The sequence below is a fragment of the Micropterus salmoides genome, unplaced genomic scaffold (genome assembly GCF_014851395.1).
Source record: "Micropterus salmoides isolate LMB-PRFRI ecotype aquatic unplaced genomic scaffold, ASM1485139v1 Ms_hic_scaffold_8, whole genome shotgun sequence".
Classification (NCBI taxonomy): domain Eukaryota; kingdom Metazoa; phylum Chordata; class Actinopteri; order Centrarchiformes; family Centrarchidae; genus Micropterus; species Micropterus salmoides.
Genome location: NW_024044570.1, coordinates 3678232 through 3696577, shown reverse-complemented (window position 1 = coordinate 3696577; position 18346 = coordinate 3678232). Strand labels below are relative to the sequence as shown.

At 44.7% G+C, this 18346-nt stretch overlaps 2 protein-coding genes across 2 annotated transcripts; one reads left to right on the top strand and one right to left on the bottom strand.

The window, feature by feature from the left end:
* The first annotated feature begins 285 nt into the window (after nucleotides 1–285).
* hsd17b2 (hydroxysteroid (17-beta) dehydrogenase 2) lies at nucleotides 286–10870 on the top strand. Its single transcript, XM_038707169.1, is given in 5 exon segments — nucleotides 286–655; nucleotides 4414–4626; nucleotides 4805–4990; nucleotides 5322–5459; nucleotides 10326–10870. Coding segments are annotated over 5 exon segments (1122 nt in total). The 5' UTR covers nucleotides 286–411; the 3' UTR covers nucleotides 10667–10870.
* A 3215-nt stretch (nucleotides 10871–14085) lies between these two features.
* On the bottom strand, nucleotides 14086–17441 carry mphosph6 (M-phase phosphoprotein 6). The gene is made up of 5 exons (XM_038706049.1): nucleotides 17234–17441; nucleotides 16787–16899; nucleotides 16274–16364; nucleotides 14599–14705; nucleotides 14086–14433 (listed from the first exon to the last, which is right to left on the bottom strand). The coding sequence occupies exons 1-5, from the start codon at nucleotides 17279–17281 to the stop codon at nucleotides 14301–14303; spliced, it is 492 nt and encodes a 163-aa protein (XP_038561977.1). The 5' UTR covers nucleotides 17282–17441; the 3' UTR covers nucleotides 14086–14300.
* Between the last annotated feature and the right edge of the window lie 905 nt (nucleotides 17442–18346).

Genomic DNA, 18346 nt, shown 5'->3' with positions numbered 1-18346 from the left:
CTGGGAGGTAATAACGGCTCAGCAGATGTTATACTACCCAGACAGATAATAAATACAAGATCCTCATGGTAAATCCAGGCCACGAGGTAATAAGTCAGCAGGGGCGGAGTTACGTTCGGCATCGCAGTATCATCATCATTAAGTAAGTATTCATAGTACCTCAAAGTTGTACTTCAGTGCAGTAGTGGGTAAATTTAAAATCAGGCAGGAAACAAGAAAACTTGTAACAACAAGACTGAGATCTTTATCAGCCCGCCGTTGTTGTTTGGGGGGCTGATACCTGCCTGTCCTGACACATACTCACCTGTTGGCAGCAACATACCTGTGCAGGTGAGAGAGGGCGGGGCTCCAGGTTTCAGGTTACACTTGACTTCTGACCGACACGCTGTTTCCTCGTCAGTCAGTCGGAGGATGGAAATCTGTGTGTGTGTCGTCGCTGCAGCTGCGTTCATCTTCACCGTGCTGTGGAGGGTTAGAGGGGCCTGTGGGTACGGGTACTGGCCCGGGGCCCTCGGGGCCTTCGGGGCCGCTCTGTACTGTAGTGTTCCTCCAGCTGTCTGTGGGGGGGCCCTCCTCAGCTACAGCTTCATCCTGATCTGTGTGGCTGAGAGGAGACAAGAGCTGCCGGCGGCGAGGAGGGCGGTGCTGATCACAGGTCAGATACACACTAATACACACACAAAGACTACTGCTGGGTATTGAGTACCAATACCTTAAAGGTACTGACTTAAGTATTCTTCGTCTCCAGTCACATGATTCCTGCTTTTTGACCCTTCTCACCAAATCTGGAATAAAATACTATTTGTAGGTTTTGCTCACAGCCATCAGCACCGGCATTCTTTGATTTAATGCGACGTGTGATTGGTCCGCTACCGCAGCAGCTACAGCCCATTCGGTCAGTGGTGAAGTCGAGTCTGCAGTTCAGCGTGCAGAGACGCCACCAAAACCTTCCAAAGTGTGGCTGCTACTCGCATGTGGTGTCTGAGAAACATGGAGAACACGTCAGGGTGGCTACACTGTCCTGTCTAACTTCCTGTGTGTCTGACTTCCTGTCTGTGGGGTCGGAGGAAGGAGAGACGTTGTGCGCTCACTGTGCAATAATCTGGACGAACTTCAGCTTCTGGTGGTTAAAACTGAGACTTTTATTCATCTTCTGTTCTGTGCTTCATGGAGACGTGGCTGTGTGGACTGATACCAGACTCCACGCTGCAGCTGGCTGGCTTCCAGGTCTACAGAGCGGACCTGGAACATGGAACTCAAAACAAAAGGTGTTTACGTTCCACCGCATGCCATCGTGCACAACGCACAGCGCACGCTGGCTGACCAGATACTGTAGGTAGAGCGGACATTCCCGGACTCCTTAGTTATTGTTCTTGGTGACTTTAACAAAGGAAACTTCAGCCATGAACTCCTCAAATCCAGAAAGTTCATGAAGTGTCCAACCAGAAAGGGGAACACTTTGGATCACTGCTACACCACAGTTACCAGTGTCTGTCACGCCGTCCCTCGAGCTGGGACACTCTGACCACGTCATGAGCTACCTGATTCCTGCTTACAGGCAAAAATTAAAGTTGTGTAAACCTGTAGTGAGCACATCAAAGCATTGAACCAGTGAAGCTGTAGAGAACCTCCAGGCATGTTTGGACTGCACTGACTGGAATGTTTTTAGGACTGTTACCAACAATCTGGATGAGTTTACAGAGGCTGTTACATCCTACATCAGCTTCTGTGAGGACACCTGCATACCAACACGTACCAGGGTGAGTTATAACAATGACAAACCCTGGTTCACGGCTAAACTCAGACAGCTGAGGTTGGAAAAGGAGGAGGCGTATAGGAGTGGCGACCGGGCCAGGTTTAAGGAGTCAAAGTACAGGTTTAGCAAGGCGGTGCGAGAGGCTAAACAGCCTTACTCAGAGAGACTACAGCACCAGTTCTCAAGAAATTACTCTGCTTCTGTCTGGAGAGAATTCAGATTCAGATCACCAGCAACAAACCTAAATCCCCTCAGTCCATCCAACGACTCACGCCTTGCCAACGAGTTGAACCAGTTTTATTGTCGCTTTGAAAACAATGGGCCAGACCTGTCACCATCCCCCGTCACACCACTGACTTTTTCCTGTACACGAACAGCTGCACCTCCAGTCACCAGTCCGTCAAGCTCCTGAAGTTTGCAGATGACACCACCCTCACTGGGCTCATCTCTGGTGGGGATGAGTCCGCCTACAGATGGGAGATCGACCATCTGGTGACCTGGTGCAGCCAGAACAGTCTGGAGTCCAACGCTCAGAAGACAGTGGAGATGGTCGTGGACGTCAGGAAGAGCCCAGCCCCACCCTCCCCCATCATCCTGGGTGAGCCCCCCGTCGCAACTGTGGACTCCTTTGGCTTCCTGGACACCATCATCTCCCTCCTCAAGTGGGAGCTGAACATCACCTCCATCACCAAGAAGGCCCAGCAGAGGATGTACTTCCTGCGGCAGCTGAAGAAGTTCAGCCTGACAAAGTCAATGATGATGCACTTCTACACCGCCGTAACAACTTTCTTTCTGACTGCAGTGGGCCTACTCAACAAGACCTGGGACCCCCACTGTCACTGACTATCAGGCCCCCCTCCCCAACTCCTTACTTTTTATATATGTAAATTTTTATTTATGTTCTTGTGTACTGCAAACGGTTCAAACCCTGGTTGCCCGCGGCCTTTCTGTGTGGAGTTCGCATGTTCTCCCCGTGTCCGCGTGGGTTCTCTCCAGGTGCTTCGGCTTCCTCTCACCATCCAAAGACATGCAGGTTAGGTTAATTGGTGTCTCTAAAATTGTCCTTAGGTGTGAGTGTGAGTGGTTGTTTGTCTATGTGTGGCCCTGCGATACCCCGCCTTTCGCCCGATGTCAGCTGGGATTGGCTCCAGCACCCAGCGACCCTGTACGCAGGATAAGCGGTTGATGATGGATGGATGGATGGATGGTGTACTGTAAACACCAATTTATACCAAGGCAAACTCCTTGTATTTGAAAATGTACCTGGCAATAAACCGAATTCTGATTCTGTTAGGAGTCACGACTCAACAAACCTATAACACCTGATCTCCCATGGATCAATGGGCAGACTGCCATTGCCACTGAACTGAAAGACGGCGTGTAGAAGAAGCAGAAACAGCTTCCTGTTCTTTCAGCAAGGGCCATGTGAGAGCCAATCAGAGGCAGAGTAGGGCAGGTCAAATTTGCATCCTAAAGCGGCCGCTATACAGAGAATCAACACGTCTGATTTACATAGGCGACAACACACTCAAGACGCTGTCTCAAGACAGCTTCAGTTGTTACAGACCCAGCTGTTCTTTCTGAACTGCTCAGAGTAGAGTTCTGTGGAGACGAGCTGAGGAAGACCAGGTGGTCTCTCTCCAGCTGGTCTGCAAACATTTCCCATTTTGAAAAGTGATAATATTTCACACTAACTGAACTTTCCTGTTCAGGTGCTTATGAATAAGTCTGCCTTGCTAAGCAGCAGCTGCACAGACAGGAAAAACAGGAACACTGCAGCACGTCTTACGCTAACGTTTATGTGCAACATAAACAGACCTGAAACCTGCCAGCATCAGTCAGCTGGTTGAAAGAGCACAGCACACATTTCATAATATCTATAATCAAACATCAAGCTTAACATACAAACTCGGGGTTCGGTCTAGTTGGTGAATGTGGTTTTCTTCCTCTCCCAGGTTGCGACTCGGTGTTCGGTCTAGTTGCTGAACGTGGTTTTCTTCCTGTCCCAGGTTGCGACTCGGTGTTCGGTCTAGTTGCTGAACGTGTTTTTCTTCCTGTCCCAGGTTGCGACTTGGGGTTCGGTCTACTTGCTGAACATGGTTTTCTTCCTGTCCCAGGTTGCAACTCGGGGTTCGGTCTAGTTGCTGAACGTGGTTTTCTTCTTGTCCCAGGTTACGACTCAGTGTTCTGTGTATTTGCTGAACATGGTTTTCTTCCTGTCCCAGGTTGTGACTCGGGGTTCTGTCTACTTGCTGAACATGGTTTTCTTCCTGTCCCAGGTTGCAACTCGGGGTTCGGTCTAGTTGCTGAACGTGGTTTTCTTCTTGTCCCAGGTTACGACTTGGGGTTCGGTCTAGTTGCTGAACGTGGTTTTCTTCTTGTCCCAGGTTACGACTCGGTGTTCTGTCTACTTGCTGAACGTGGTTTTCTTCCTGTCCCAGGTTGCAACTCGAGGTTCGGTCTAGTTGCTGAACATATTTTTCTTCTTGTCCCAGGTTACGACTCGGGGTTCGGTCTAGTTGCTGAACGTGGTTTTCTTCTTGTCCCAGGTTACGACTCGGTGTTCTGTCTACTTGCTGAACTTTGTTTTCTTCCTGTCCCAGGTTCCAACTCGGGGTTCGGTCTAGTTGCTGAACATATTTTTCTTCTTATCCCAGGTTGCGACTCAGGGTTCGGTCTGGCTCTGGCTCAGCAGCTCAGTGATACCGAACTGACGGTGTTTGCTGGGGTGCTGGATGTGAACGGACCTGGAGCTCAGCAGCTGAGAGAACGCAGATCTGAGAACCTGCAGGTGCTGCAGCTCGACGTGACCGACATCTCCCAGATAGAGACAGCACACCGCTACATCTGCACTCAGGTGGCTGACACAGGTAAGCTTGAACACTGCGTCAGTGACAGGTGGGGGTGTAAACCTTTTCAGTCATCTCAATCCATCCAATAGGTGTATTTCAGTCTGGACTGACACCACACACTGAGACATGCTGCTGTAAATATATAATAATAGACACTGCACGCACCAACAAGTGTTCTTGTCTCCCGTCCCTGCAGGGTTGTGGGCTTTGGTGAATAATGCAGGAGTCCTTTACTGTCCTGTGGACGCAGAGCTCCTCCCCCTCACAACCTACAGACGCTGTATGGAGGTGAACTTCCTGGCGGCTGTGAAGATGTGTTAGGTGTTCCTCCCTCTGCTGAGGAGGTCCAGAGGACGCATCGTCAATGTGTCCAGCATGGCAGGTAGGCCTGATACAGGTTCAATGGTCCGCGGCGTGTCTTCATTTAAGAACTACAAATCAGTTTCACTTATGGGCTGCCGTCAGTTTTCCACAGCAAACGGAGGATTTTAGGGGAGTTTCTGCTTTCAGTCAGAGGTGAAATTTAAGATTTGTACTGGATAACTTTGCAGTACTTGTACTTTACTGAAGTCTGTCCTTTTCATACTAGGTTATCGGTTTCAGGGATCGGAGCTCCTCACAGGAACATGAACGGCCGTGAGGAAAGGGAACGGGGAGAACGTTTCTTAAAGTCTTCATGAACATATGGCTGTGTGTTCATGCTTCTCCTGCAGGGGAGGTGCCTATGCCCATGTTTGCTGCTTACGGAGCCTCCAAGGCAGCGCTGAGCGTTTTCTCCAAGGTGATGAGGATGGAGCTATCGGCGTGGGGCGTCAAGGTGGCTTTAATTCAACCTGCAGGCTTCAGAACAAGTAGGTCTGCTTTTAAACTTGTGTTAACTACCTCCTGCTGTGCAACGGAACTAAATCAACGCTTGTGATTTGACACCATGACACTTTACATGAACCGACCCTGTCTTTAAGTCAGACCTCCTTCTCATTGCTCAGTCACACTCCACCTGTTTCACTCGTTTATTTTTCTGACAGCCAGTAGAGAGAGACAGGAAATGATTATGTGGCTCATGTGAGGTCTGGATTACGAAGGCAGTTTGACCTGCTCAGATTTAACTCAGGGTTATCAAGGAACAAACTCTGACGCTACACTTAGAGTTGGTGCGCATTTGGATTAAAGGGGCGTGTTCAAGTTTTCTTCATAACGTGGCATGCTCCGTATTTTCCCCAGAAGAACGTCAGATGACAGTATCAGGATATGAGGAGTTTTAAGACACGTTAACGGCTAAATCTGACACTGTGGCGACAGACAGAGGTGGGGAGGCTTGTTGGCAGGGCATTAAGTAAAATTGTAAATATCTTCAGTGTTGCAATTCTTTATTTAGTATTTTATGGACTCTTCTTTTATGTATAATATGATTAAGATGTAAAGGTGAAACTGCACATAGGTCCACTGTAGTAAAAGCATCCAGAAGGCAGGGGAGAGGGGGTGAATGAAAACATTTAGAATCATTCCTATAAAGATGGACCCCATCTAAGAACCCATTAATGAGTTCAGAGTTCCTCACTAAATCTCGGCTGGGCTGCTGTTTGAACGTGATGCAGAGGAACAAGTCAGGATCAAGTCTAAAGACATTTTATTAATAGATCTCATTAACTCTGAGTACAGGTGTGGTGTGTAGTCCACGAGTTAACCACGAAGATGACGTGCTCACAGCAGCAGACATTTATGGACACTAAATTAAAGCTAATATTACAATTAAAAGTCTAAACGAACACACAAAGTCACCAGTGAAAGGAGCTCCATCGGTCCAGGTATCATTGGGTAATCTGTAATTCATTTGTAATTCAAAACCACCATATATCTGTTATTTGTTTTGGAAATTTATTTTATCCTTTTTGAACAAAGAATGAAGAGGGTCTGTGAACCGCGGTCAATTCGTTTCCTTTTTGGAAGCGAAATTAGCGTGTAAAACATTCAAAATGAAAGATTTTTTAAAATTTATTTTTATTTATTTAACAGGGACAATGCACAGTATATGTACTGTACCAGATTTAGCTAAAATCTAATTCCCATCTGTAGTCCCTGGCCAGGTGCCAATAGCGTGAAAAATATTACAATAAAAAAAAAAAAATAAATAATAATAATCCCAAAACCAAACCTTACATTTCATAAATATATATATAAACGTCAACCAATTGAAATAAGCCAAATCTAACAAACTAAAAAATACCAAACCTCCCAAAACCATAATAAACAACATCAACTATCCAAATACAAAAATAAACAAACTGTCATTACAAAAATTTTACCATACACAGTAAAAAACACACTGACCACATTCAGTGTCTCATAGCTCAGTGACTACATACCTGATTGTCCTTCAACCATATTTTCACACTACCTTTAAAATTTTTGAGTGTACTGCATTCTCTGACACTCAGTGGTAAACAATTCCACATCCCAGCTGCCTTTACTGAAAAGCAGTTTTGTCCAAATGTCGTAGACCAATACTTAACACAACAGTCCCCTCTAGAGGAAGCTCTTGTTAACCTTGAGCCCAGTCTGCTTATTGTTACATCCTGTTTGAGAGGTTGTGGTGCTAAGTCATGAACGATCTTATATACAAACCCAACATTGGACATAAACAGGAAGTTTTCAAAAGTCAACAGGTTATGCTTTTTGACTATATTACAATAATGAGGAGAATTAGGTTTTTTTATCCATGACTTTCAATACTTGTTTATACAGACTCTGAAGTGGATGCACTTGTTTGAGACCAGGTTGTGCTACAATATGAAAAATGTGACAGTATCATTGCATGCATGTACAGTTTTGCTGCATCTGTATTCATTTGATTTCTTTTAAATCTGAAATGAGCCAGATTATACCTTAATGTGTTTTGAAGGTTAGACCTCTATCAATAATTACACCTAAATATTTAACCTGCTGAACATCCTGTGCCCTTTGTCCTTTAATACTAATCTCAGGAGGAGTGCATTTACTTCCTCTAATAGAGAAAAACATACTAACCGTATTGGATAAATTTGGTGTCAAACAGGAGTATGTCATCTAATCTGCGATTTTCTCCATAGCTCCTGTGATTAGAGATGCAGCTTGCTGTTTAGATTTAGCATGGACATAAATAACCGTATCATCTGCATACATTTGCATATTAACTTCTGGACAGATAGATGGTAGATCATTTATATGAATAAGAGCATGCCTAAAACTGAACCTTGCGGAACACCAGTAGGACAATCTAAGAATGAAGAGGTTGTTCCTTTAATTCTTGTACAATGTTGTCTATTACGCAAATATGAAGCCATCCATTCATTAGCATTTGCTGAGACATTATGAGTTGATAATTTAGAGAACAGCACATTGTGATTGACTGTATCGAATGCCTTATTTAAATCTAAAAAGATGGCTCCTACCACCCCTCCTTTATCCAACATGCCTTTTAACTGTTCCACAAAATAATAGAGAGCTGTCTCTGTTGAACGTTTCGGTCTAAACTGCATTTCCTTAGATGTTACTGGCAGGATACTAACTGGTCTGTAGTTGGCAATTTCAGAATGGTCCCCCCCCCTTGAAAATTGGAGTGATTACTGCATCTTTTAAACTCTCAGGGAACACAGCTTGTCCAAAAGAGTTATTTATCAGTTTTGTAACTGAGGAACACAAAGTTATGGCATTCCTCTTTATCAAGCAGGAATCCATCCCATATATATCCTGAGCTGTTGAGTTCTTTAAACCTTTTAAAATATTCAGAACTTCTTGTTCACAGACCTCTGTTAAAGAAAAAACAGGGTAGGTGCTATGTGGTGGTATGATATTGATTTTCCTAATCCCAAATTGATCAACTAAAGCATGAACAGAGTCTTTGAAAAACAAACGATTTCATTCTCCTCCTGTGTTAATATATTGTTGATCTTCATCTCATAAAACTTAATACTTTTATTTTCCTTTCGAGAGAGTTTATTAATGTATTTCCAGAGTAAGTGATTATTTCCTTTAGTCTGTTTAATGAGGTCAATAAAGAAGTTTGCTTTCGCCTTCCTAAGTTCATTTACTACTTTGTTACGGTATTCTTTAAAGAGACGCATATCAGTTTCAATGCCAGATTTTAATGCCTTTTTGAGTAGATGGTCTCTTTTCTTCATCAAATTCCAAATATGTTCTGTCAACCAAGGTAGGTTTATATTTTTATGTCTATTATCTATTTTCTTAATAAATTTATCCTGAACATTGTTGACAGTATCTATAAAAGCCTTACAAAATACATTTGTTTCTTCATTGTAGTAGTAGTTAACCTATCCCAATCTGAGTTTTTCAATCTTTCTTCCATATCCTAAAGTGTAAAAAAATAAACCTTAACTTCCTGGCAATGAGTACTAGATTGAGATCAAAATTAAAAGATTTGATAATTCTCTCAGGTTTATTGGAAAATACAAGATCAATCTGAGTTTTACTTATTCGATTTATTCTAGTAGGTCCATTTATCATGGCTAAAACCATACTGACCAGTAATTTCTTTCAGTTTTTTCCTACTTTTCTTATCTGTCCAGTTGACATTAAAATCCCCTAAAACAATCACCTCCTTTCCATGGCTTTGCATATCTTTTAAAATATCCTTAAATGAGTTATAAAAAGTAACATCTGAAGAGGGTTGTCGATAAATACCAACCAATATAAATGACCTTTGTGGTCATAAGGTTATGGTGATTGCCAAACATTCTGTTTCTGTCTGCAACTTTTCACTTATCTCTATCTGTTTACACTTATACACTATATGATCTTTTACATAAATAAGTAACCCTCCAACTTTTCTTTCTTTTTGTCTCTCCTATATATACTCTACCCTGGGAAAACAAACGCCGCATGTGAGGATGTTTGTGTTAACCGAGTTTCAGAAAGACAAAGAAAGTCTATGTTTGAGTCCGTGAGGAGTTTCTCCACTTCATCAGTCTTTGATGCAATGCTTCTTATATTTAAATGTGACCCTAGTAAGCCTCTAGGTTTTGATCGAATATCCCATCTGACTTTAGCATGATTATGCATTTGGAAAAATGAAGTGTTATACCTCCGTCGATTCGCGTCTGTTTGTAGTTTTGTCCCACACACGTTCTTTTGCGTTGACACATCTTTGCATCTATATCCATGATCATGTTGCACAAACATTTCACCAATCGCCTCATTACTTCCAGGTCTGATTCCTTGCTCAGTCCCAGCAGGTCCACTCGCCGACGGGGTTTCCCCATTCCACATGCCATCCTTTGTGCCATCTTCACCCGTGTTCGCCATTATCGCCATCTTCACCGCCGAATGTTCATTTCTCAATTCCATAAAAAGATCAAGAGATGCCTGGCCAAAGTAGAATCCACCAGTGCACTCTGCTGTATTAAGGCGCATTTCACACTGGATACACAGATCACTTCTGTCGTCCTTATCGTTGTTACGGATTGGACCAGGAAACATCACCAGATAACAGTAGGCACAACCTTTGAGTCTCTGTCGCTTCTGGTTTCACGTTATTTCTGTCTGGTCTTCTAGCTTCCTGTTTTGAGAAGCGTGACGCGGCGAAGACGAAGCGTTTTATCAGAAACTAGAAATAACGCAGCTTATAAACATACAGATACACATGTTGAACCTGAAGACTTCTGTTATATTCCTGATTGTCTCTGTCCCTCGTTATAAAGTCAGCCTCTTTCTCTTTCCCTCAGGCATCTTTGGGAACAGCGATGACGTTGCTCGCTACAGAGACGAGATCCTCAACGCCGCTTCCTCTGAGGCCAGAGAGGATTATGGGAAGGCGTACATCTCGTCTCTCCCTAGCAGCCTGTCCCAGATGTCCCAGCAGTCGGCGGAGGATCTGTCTCCGGTGCTGGACGCCATGCGTCACGCTCTGCTTTCGGTCCACCCCAGACCCGTGTACACCCCTGGACAGATGGGGTGGCTGCTCCCGTTCCTCCACCGCTGCTGCCCCGCCTCCGTGTTCGACGCCATCATCACGAGCATCGTGAAACATACCAACTGCGAACCAGCAGGCCTGAGGAGAAGCTGAGGCTCATGGGAAATGTGAATATTTAGCAGACAGGTCACCATCCTGTGGCGGAGGTCAGAGAGTAACGAGCTCGCAACAAGTTAAAGAAACACAGGACCACAGGGTTTAGGGCAGTCCCCCATCATCATCATCCTGGTGTCTGCAGGCTGAAGTCTGCAGTCGTTACTGAGCTACTTCAGCCAATAAACACGTGACTAAACATCAGGCCTAGTTTCTCTGTTTCTGTTCTACCTGGAGTTGGCGTTGTTGCCTGTTTGATGTTTGATCACTTAGAAATTAGATTTTAGTCTCAATGCCGAGACAGAAGGCAGCTGCCTCAGAGGCCATCACTTTCAAGTGAAGGCATCTCAGTTAAAGGAGACCTCTTATGCTTTTCCCCATTTTCTACCAATGGCTCCGTTCTATGCAATAGCGAGCCAGACGGAGCCGGTGTTACATATATGGTCATGTGCTCCCACACTAAGGGCAACGCTCAGTCTGCCTGTTCCGCCGAGCAACAACAACAGCCTGGTAACATGCTTTCTTTTCTTGGCCAATCAGAAGACAGTGGGCTCTGAGGGGGCGGGGGGGGCTTAAAGAGACAGGAGCATCTACAGCTTGTTCAGACAGAGGCTGAAATTAAGGCCTACATGAAGAATTAGTATAAGAAAAAAATATATTTTTTGAACTTTGAATCATGCAAAGCTGCCATACAGGAGTCACAGAACTACAATATAGGACTGGAAAAGCAGTATAATAGGTCTCATTTAACATCGGTTTCCAACAGCCTTCAGTACTGACGGCATCATGTCTCGTCAGCACGCCGTCTGCCGTCTCTTCTGGCTGTCAGAAGAGACGCTAGCCTTAGCATCAGCTAGCTACCTTGTGAAAAGCCAAATGGCTAACAGACGTCTCTGACACCAGACTGAACAAACTGGGTTGGTTTTGGTCGCGGGCTGATATGACAGTTCAGGGTTTAGATCTCGCTAACTTTTCAATAATCAGTGCGAGAAAACTACCAAAAACCTTTAAAAAAGTATATTTGAACACAAATCCGGCCTCTTTGTCCGGCATCTTGGCAATTTTTCGGAAGCTGCCGCACTGGTTTATTGGTAAAACCCAGAGATGGAAATTAGCACCAAGAGATCTTAAATCGTGTAGCACAAGGATTAGCGGCGTTCACTGCTTGTTGTTGATGTTCATTTCATGTTACCTGTGTTGGACTGGCATAGATTTGTAAGGGCTGGGCGTTAGTGGAGTCGGGAGAGGAGCCGCTTTCAGACGGAGATCTGTGGGAAAGAATATCCGCACATGTCGGATTTAATGAATACAGAACAAATGTGCAGAACCAGCGCGGAACCGCCATGTCGGCTGTTTTCACACAGAGATCGTTCCGTATCTCGGTCTTGTCTCCCCCGTGAAATAAATAAAGCTGCTAGTGTTAAGGGCTGATTACTAAAGTTGTACTTGGATTGTTTTTAGCTTTCAGCTGGCTAACCACCAGCATAATGTGGTGACACCGACGTTACCAGCAAACCAACAAATGAGAAAACAAAGTAAATAAAAATAAAGTTGGCGGTCCAGTCAGGGTCTGACACGCTATCAGATCTTCTAACGGTCCTGCTGTCCTCCCAGAGATCAATGATCCAAAGGCTGTATAAAAAATGTTGATCCATAAAAGCTGTGTTGCTGTGGACCAGGACTCTGTCAGAACCCGAACCCTGTCAGAACCAGGGCCCTCATTTCTAAACGGTGTGTACGTACAAAACAGTGCTGGAAACGTGCGGACGCCACTTCCCAAGCAAACATTGTGATCTATAAAACCAAACCGTGCGTCCTGTAAGTAAACTCTGAATCATGCACACGAGAAGAGAAACGGCGCCTCACATGGCAGAAGGATGAAACGGTTTGAAATGAAGAGGCCTACTGCTGTGTAAAATAAATCCAAATATTCCCTCTGAGTATTCCAGGCTTAAAGCCTTTCTGAATAAACAATCAGCCGTTTGACAGATTTTCTCTGAAGTGGCAAAAAATCATCATTAAGATCATTTGCAGCCACAAAAAGATCCAGATTCAGGATCAGAAACACAAACGGAGATTCTGTTTCTGCAAAAGAACGTTATACATGTTGGACAGTTTAATCAGGAGTCACCAGGAGTAATACTTAATTTATTCTCCTAAATAAGGTGAACAGGAGACAAATTACATTTAAACTGATGCTGTTTTGAGTGCATCAGTCGAGCTAATAGGAGAGCAGAGTTTTATCCAACGAAGGTTGAGGTCAAAGGCAACGGAACTTTGTAGAAGAAAAAAAAGTTGCCTTCGAGCTCAACCTTCGTTGGATCACTATGACCTGGATGACTGAGAACCTTCACAGACAACTCGCATAGTTCTTTGCATTGTTATTATCAGATGTTCGTTTCCTTAGAGCCAGACGCTGAGCGCCACCGTGTGGATATGATGCGCTGCTTGTAAAAACACATTATAGAAAATAACTATTATTATAATATAACTTTATTAGAGAAATCTTTCAGTGTGTGGCATATAAAACAAACATTTCTTTAACTCGTCAGCAGCCTCGTCCTGTTTGTAGAAATAAATGTTTAAACTCAGAGGAAGTCATTTGGTTTCCTCTTTTCAAACGGGGGAATCCAGATCAGTACCTGGGTCATCCTGTCTGTGTGGCCCCCTCCAGCCAGAGACGTCACTACTCAGAGGGGGGCCCCGTTTTCAGAGTCTGCCTCCTTTTCTTCCTGCAGTCAGGACGGATTAATATTAAAGAGCTTCACTGAGTGCCTACAGGAAGCTGTGGCCGTTTGGAGGCTCGGACATGGAGCTCCCTCACAGGGGCCACATTTCACACAGATTGTGATTTATAAAGGGAACTTGCTGACAGGCGTGCGTACGCACGGTTTTAGAAGTCTGAATATTTTTTAGCGTACGCCATTTTTGGCTTTTGGCCGCACGGACACTTTTAGTGAGGATTCTACGCACGGTTTATAAATGAGGCCCCTGGAGGCCAGAAGAGGGTGATGGTAGAAAGTGTTTCAGTTGATTAATAAGCAACTTGTTAGAAAACAATTGACTTTCATGTTTTAAAAACATTTAATAGCAATAATAGAATTTTGCCTCGTCTTCAGTTTTTACATAAAACCTTTTCATCTCAATTTAAAAGGACGGAAACAAAGGTTTATTCGGGCCAGTTTGAAGGCCCGTTTCCAACAGTGTGGAGCTGTTTCATGTGGATTATTTGAAGATGACCTCGTCCACAGGTCGTTTTGTTGAAATAATCCATTTCCTCTGCAGAAGCCTGCAGGCTCATAATGAAGCTGCAGCTGCAGCTGGTTAGCTTAGCATATAGATCCACCTGGCGAGGAAACATGTCTTTATCAGAACGCTGAACTGTTGTTCTAAGAGCTGTTTAAAGAACCTCAGAGACGTGAAAACACGGAGCCGAGCTTTTAATGAAGCTGCACAGGCGGTAAAAACAGAACTCTTTTAAAACAGGACGTTTAACATCCAGTCAGCCGTGAACAACTCTTCAAACCCCCGAGAGACTCCACACAGCTGAGCGGACGTAAAAAAAGAAATATAAAAACATTCATATAAAAATACAGTCCATCACTGGGGGGTCCAAACTCAAGTCCGGGGGGGGTCAGTCCTGAGGTTTCAGAAAGACTCTCTTGGTTGTGGTTTCTACGTTGTGGTTGACGTCGTCTTCTTCTATTGTCGCTCTCTCGCGCTTCTTTGCAAACTTCTTCTTCATGCTTCCAACTAAACTCTCGTACCTGAAACAGAACAAACGCACACGTGATCTTCATCGAGCTCCTGGCGGCTTCTCAACATGTACAGTTTTAGATCCTGAACACAACAGCGAGCAGGAAACATGGACTCAGCTAAGCTGCTCACTCACAGGTCTGAAGGTGAAACCTCAACAGAACGTCAGTTCGTACCTCAGAGCCATTTCTTCGTCTGTCACGTCTGTCTGCATCCTGCTGATCTCCTCCTCCTCCTCTCCTTCCTCCTCTTCGTCCTTCGGGTTCATCAGCGCCATCAGTTTCTGTGACCCAGCAACACAATGAAACGTCAGCGCCGCTGCTTCAGATCGGATCTCCGCTGTTTGTCATTTAGAACTTCATCTTTAGGAACGGGTTACGTTTGTTTCAGCGACATCGCAGGAGACGAGGAGGCGACCGGACGAGAGCGTCTGACGTGGATTTACAGGCCAACGTTCAATAAGTAAAGTTTCTGACTGATAGAGACACTTGTGTTCTACTTTCACAAGGTGATGCATCACTGTCACGATACAAACCCAAGCTGTCAGCAGACAGAGTGGAGTCATGTGGAGGACGAATATCTATCAATATCATGCAAATGTTGTACTTTCACAATAAGAGCATCGTTGTTGATCATGAGACACTTTAATCCTGCAGGATGGCCTCCATCAGCTCGCTGCAGATTCATCTCTGTTCATCATGACAATTTAAATCAACGTTTTGAGCATCAGCCAAAAGGCCAGTGAACGCTGCAGCTCAACAGTTCAGAGTGAAGCAGATCTACTAGCAGCTAACGATGATTTTAGTGATCGAGGATTCTACAGATTATTTCATCGATCGACGTACTCGAGTTGTTTTCTTTAGCTTGAAATAATCCCAGACTTTGGACACTTTAGTCTTCGTTCCTCGCCAGTTTCACTTTGCGAACAGTGCCATCATAATCCCGTCGTGTTCACAGCGCAATGTGCGACGGTAATAAATGTCCGTGTCGATGCTTTTTTGTAATCTAATTAGTTTTTAAAAATCTACACCTCCATGTTTTACCAGCACTGTGCTGGAGGCTGGTGCTAATTGGTCGGATCCTTCATTCGGGTCTCGAGTGCTTGTCCACCAGAGGGCGCTCTGACAGATCCGCCTCAACACACAGCAGAACCCACAAGAGAGATCAAGGTGCTCACCTGAGATACTAAAAAAAAAAAAATCCCTCACCGCTTCTCCTCTTAACATCCAGAGCAGACTTCTAAAGCCTCCTGCTTTTTATTTCCCTCTGCCAGCTTCCTCCCGGAGACACATTTCTCCAGATTTAAGACAAATGTTGACGACTTTTTGTCCTCTCCATCCTCGCGGCTGCTTCAGGAGGTCTAACAGCCCAGGACAGGAAGGAAACTATCACACACACCGGCTCTGACGGGCGCTCAACGGGGCAGCATTTGACTCCGCCCGCACAGCGAGCTGGCGTCCTGCGAATATACTTTCAGAGTTTGTTGAAGTGACGAGCTCCGGTCAGCACGCCGACTCTCTTCGGCAGGACGGCGGCGTGGAGAGAACGCTGGGAAAACCAGATTTAAATAAAACGCGTCCACATGTTGGCAGATTCCACGATGTTCTACAGCTGAACTCAGAGATTCGGTTTGTAAATCTCAGAGCCGTACAGACGGCCAGGAGGTCAAAGGTCAGGGCTGCAATCGCAGATTAACAAACAAACATTTCCCTAAGAGGCTGAGTTTTAAACACAGTGACGTGCGCGTTTCTCTTGTGGAAACTTTTATTCTCTCTGATGTTCTGGGTCCCTGAGAGAAACGCTCATGCAGAGGAATCGTGTGACGGGTCAGTGACATGGCTCAACACCCACCTCGACTTCTGGATTGAAGCCCTTGAACGATATGCGGCCGTACTTCAGGTCTTCACAGGGAACGAAACTCTTCTCCTCGATGATCAAGTTCCTGAAAGATGAAAACACAAGATGTAAAGAGAGCCGAGCGGCCGTCAAATAAAGGTTTAATAAAAAGATTAAAGTCAGCAGAAACAGGCCTCTGGTTCGTTCTGTCCTACAACCATCCCGCTACGCTGCACGCTACACGCCACACAGACGTTTCGACCTTTCGTTAAGACTTCTTAGCCAATGTCTTTCACCAAAAACAGATTACATCATCAACGCCTCCCACACAGTGAATCCCTGCAGCTCCTCATGTTGACAAGATTCATTCATTTATTACTGATGGTTTTATTTCAGATGAAGTGACCTGTGAACCATTTTGTTCTCTAAATAAAGTTTTCCAAATTAACTTTATATCATCTGATCTAGCAGACTTCTGGCTGCAGTTTGGTGAGGGCCCCTCTGTAAAGTGCTGAGGCTGACTCTTACTCTTTGGCTTTGAGCTCTGGCAGGTCCAGGTACCAGTGTTCATCACTGATTATTCTCTTCTCGTCTTCTTCCAGCTGCTTCTTCGTCTCAGCATCCAGACCCCTCTGCATAAACTGTGGAAACACGTGTTTCATCAAAACCAACATCTACAGAACCTGACTGAAAACATGACTACGGCAGTTTAACGTTACGTCCACAAACACACACAGCGGTGGACGGTGTGAGTCGGGTTATTAGTTGATTTTGTTGAATATAAGAGGCATGTGGTCGCTCAGTCACATGCCGAATTAATGACATGCGTTCAAACTTTACATAATAATGTTTTAGGTCGACGCTTGTCAGGACTCTTCGCTTTCAACAAGCAGGAAACCCATATTTGTCTGGTTTGTGAACGAGGTTTGGCGCGGCCTTAGCTCCAGCGCGCTAACACAGGGCAGCTTCGCTCACCTTCATGCGCAGCAGGTTCCTGGAGAGCTTCACGGAGTCCGCCGCCATCGTCACACAGGCTCAGCGGACACAAACCGATCAACGGGATCGATCTGCAGCTCAAACCACGCGCAGCTCCACGCAGCCGCAGTCACATTCAGACAGAACGAGGCGAACGACGAGCGGCTTAAGTTAGCAGTCCGGCTAATCGACCCTTCTGCTTCTTCTTCTTCTTCTTCTTTTAAGCAGCCGTGGCAGTAAAGGTGCGTAGCGCCACCTACTGCGCCGGAGGGTGTCGCATGGATTGCGTTTGACGGGACAGATTGATAGTTGTGCGCGTCCTCCTCTCCATCCCCTGCTTCTCTTCAGCCTCATCCTCTCATATTGTACCATGACATGTTAATTGCACATGTATGTAATTTTTTAAACGTTTTTTACACTTTTTATATTTGAAGCTTATTTTATATCTTTATTTATCATATTTTTTCATTGTATTTTTATTTATACAGAGGCTATATTTAATTTTGGGCGGAGTAGTGGTGCAGTGGTTAGCACTGTCGCCACACAGCAAGAAGGTTCAAACCCCCGGTCGTCCCGGCCTTTCTCTCCAGGTCCTCCCACCATCCAAAGACCCGTTAATTGGGGTCCAGGGTGTCCCCACCTTTCGCCGGGTGTCAGCTGGGATTGGCTCCAGCCCTGTACGCAGGATAAGCGGTTGAGGATGGATGGATATTTAATTTTACCTTTATTGTAGGCATTTGATGTGGACAGCAAAGTAAGAAATTCAGTGTACAGGGAAACTTAATATAAACTCTTGAATCTTGAATTCCCAATAAATGATCAGACATTTCAGATAAGATTCTCAGTGGATTCACCTGATTGGCTTTTACCTAATAAAAACTAATGTTTTATTTAACCCAGTGTGATCAAACCTTCATCTGGTTAAAATATTAAAACTAAATTAAAAAATATTATGATTTGAATTTATATTATTAAAGACTGTGTGATGGGATTGAAAGCTCCAGCTGGGACCGTGTTTCTAAAGTCAAGAATGAAACTGGCGTTGGACCAAACGCGTCCTCATTACTACTGATTAGAGCCGGGTAATAAATCAATAATGAGTATTAGTAGGTA

Excerpts from the sequence above, each read along its gene's own strand:
- mphosph6 (XM_038706049.1), bottom strand. The coding sequence starts at position 17,281 with ATGGCGGCGGACTCCGTGAAGCTCTCCAGGAACCTGCTGCGCATGAAG. Across the intron at positions 16,365-16,786 it reads CCAGAGCTCAAAGCCAAAGA|GAACTTGATCATCGAGGAGA; the intron begins GTAAGAGTCAGC and ends TTCATCTTTCAG. Across the intron at positions 14,706-16,273 it reads GCTTCAATCCAGAAGTCGAG|AAACTGATGGCGCTGATGAA; the intron begins GTGGGTGTTGAG and ends GCTGGGTCACAG.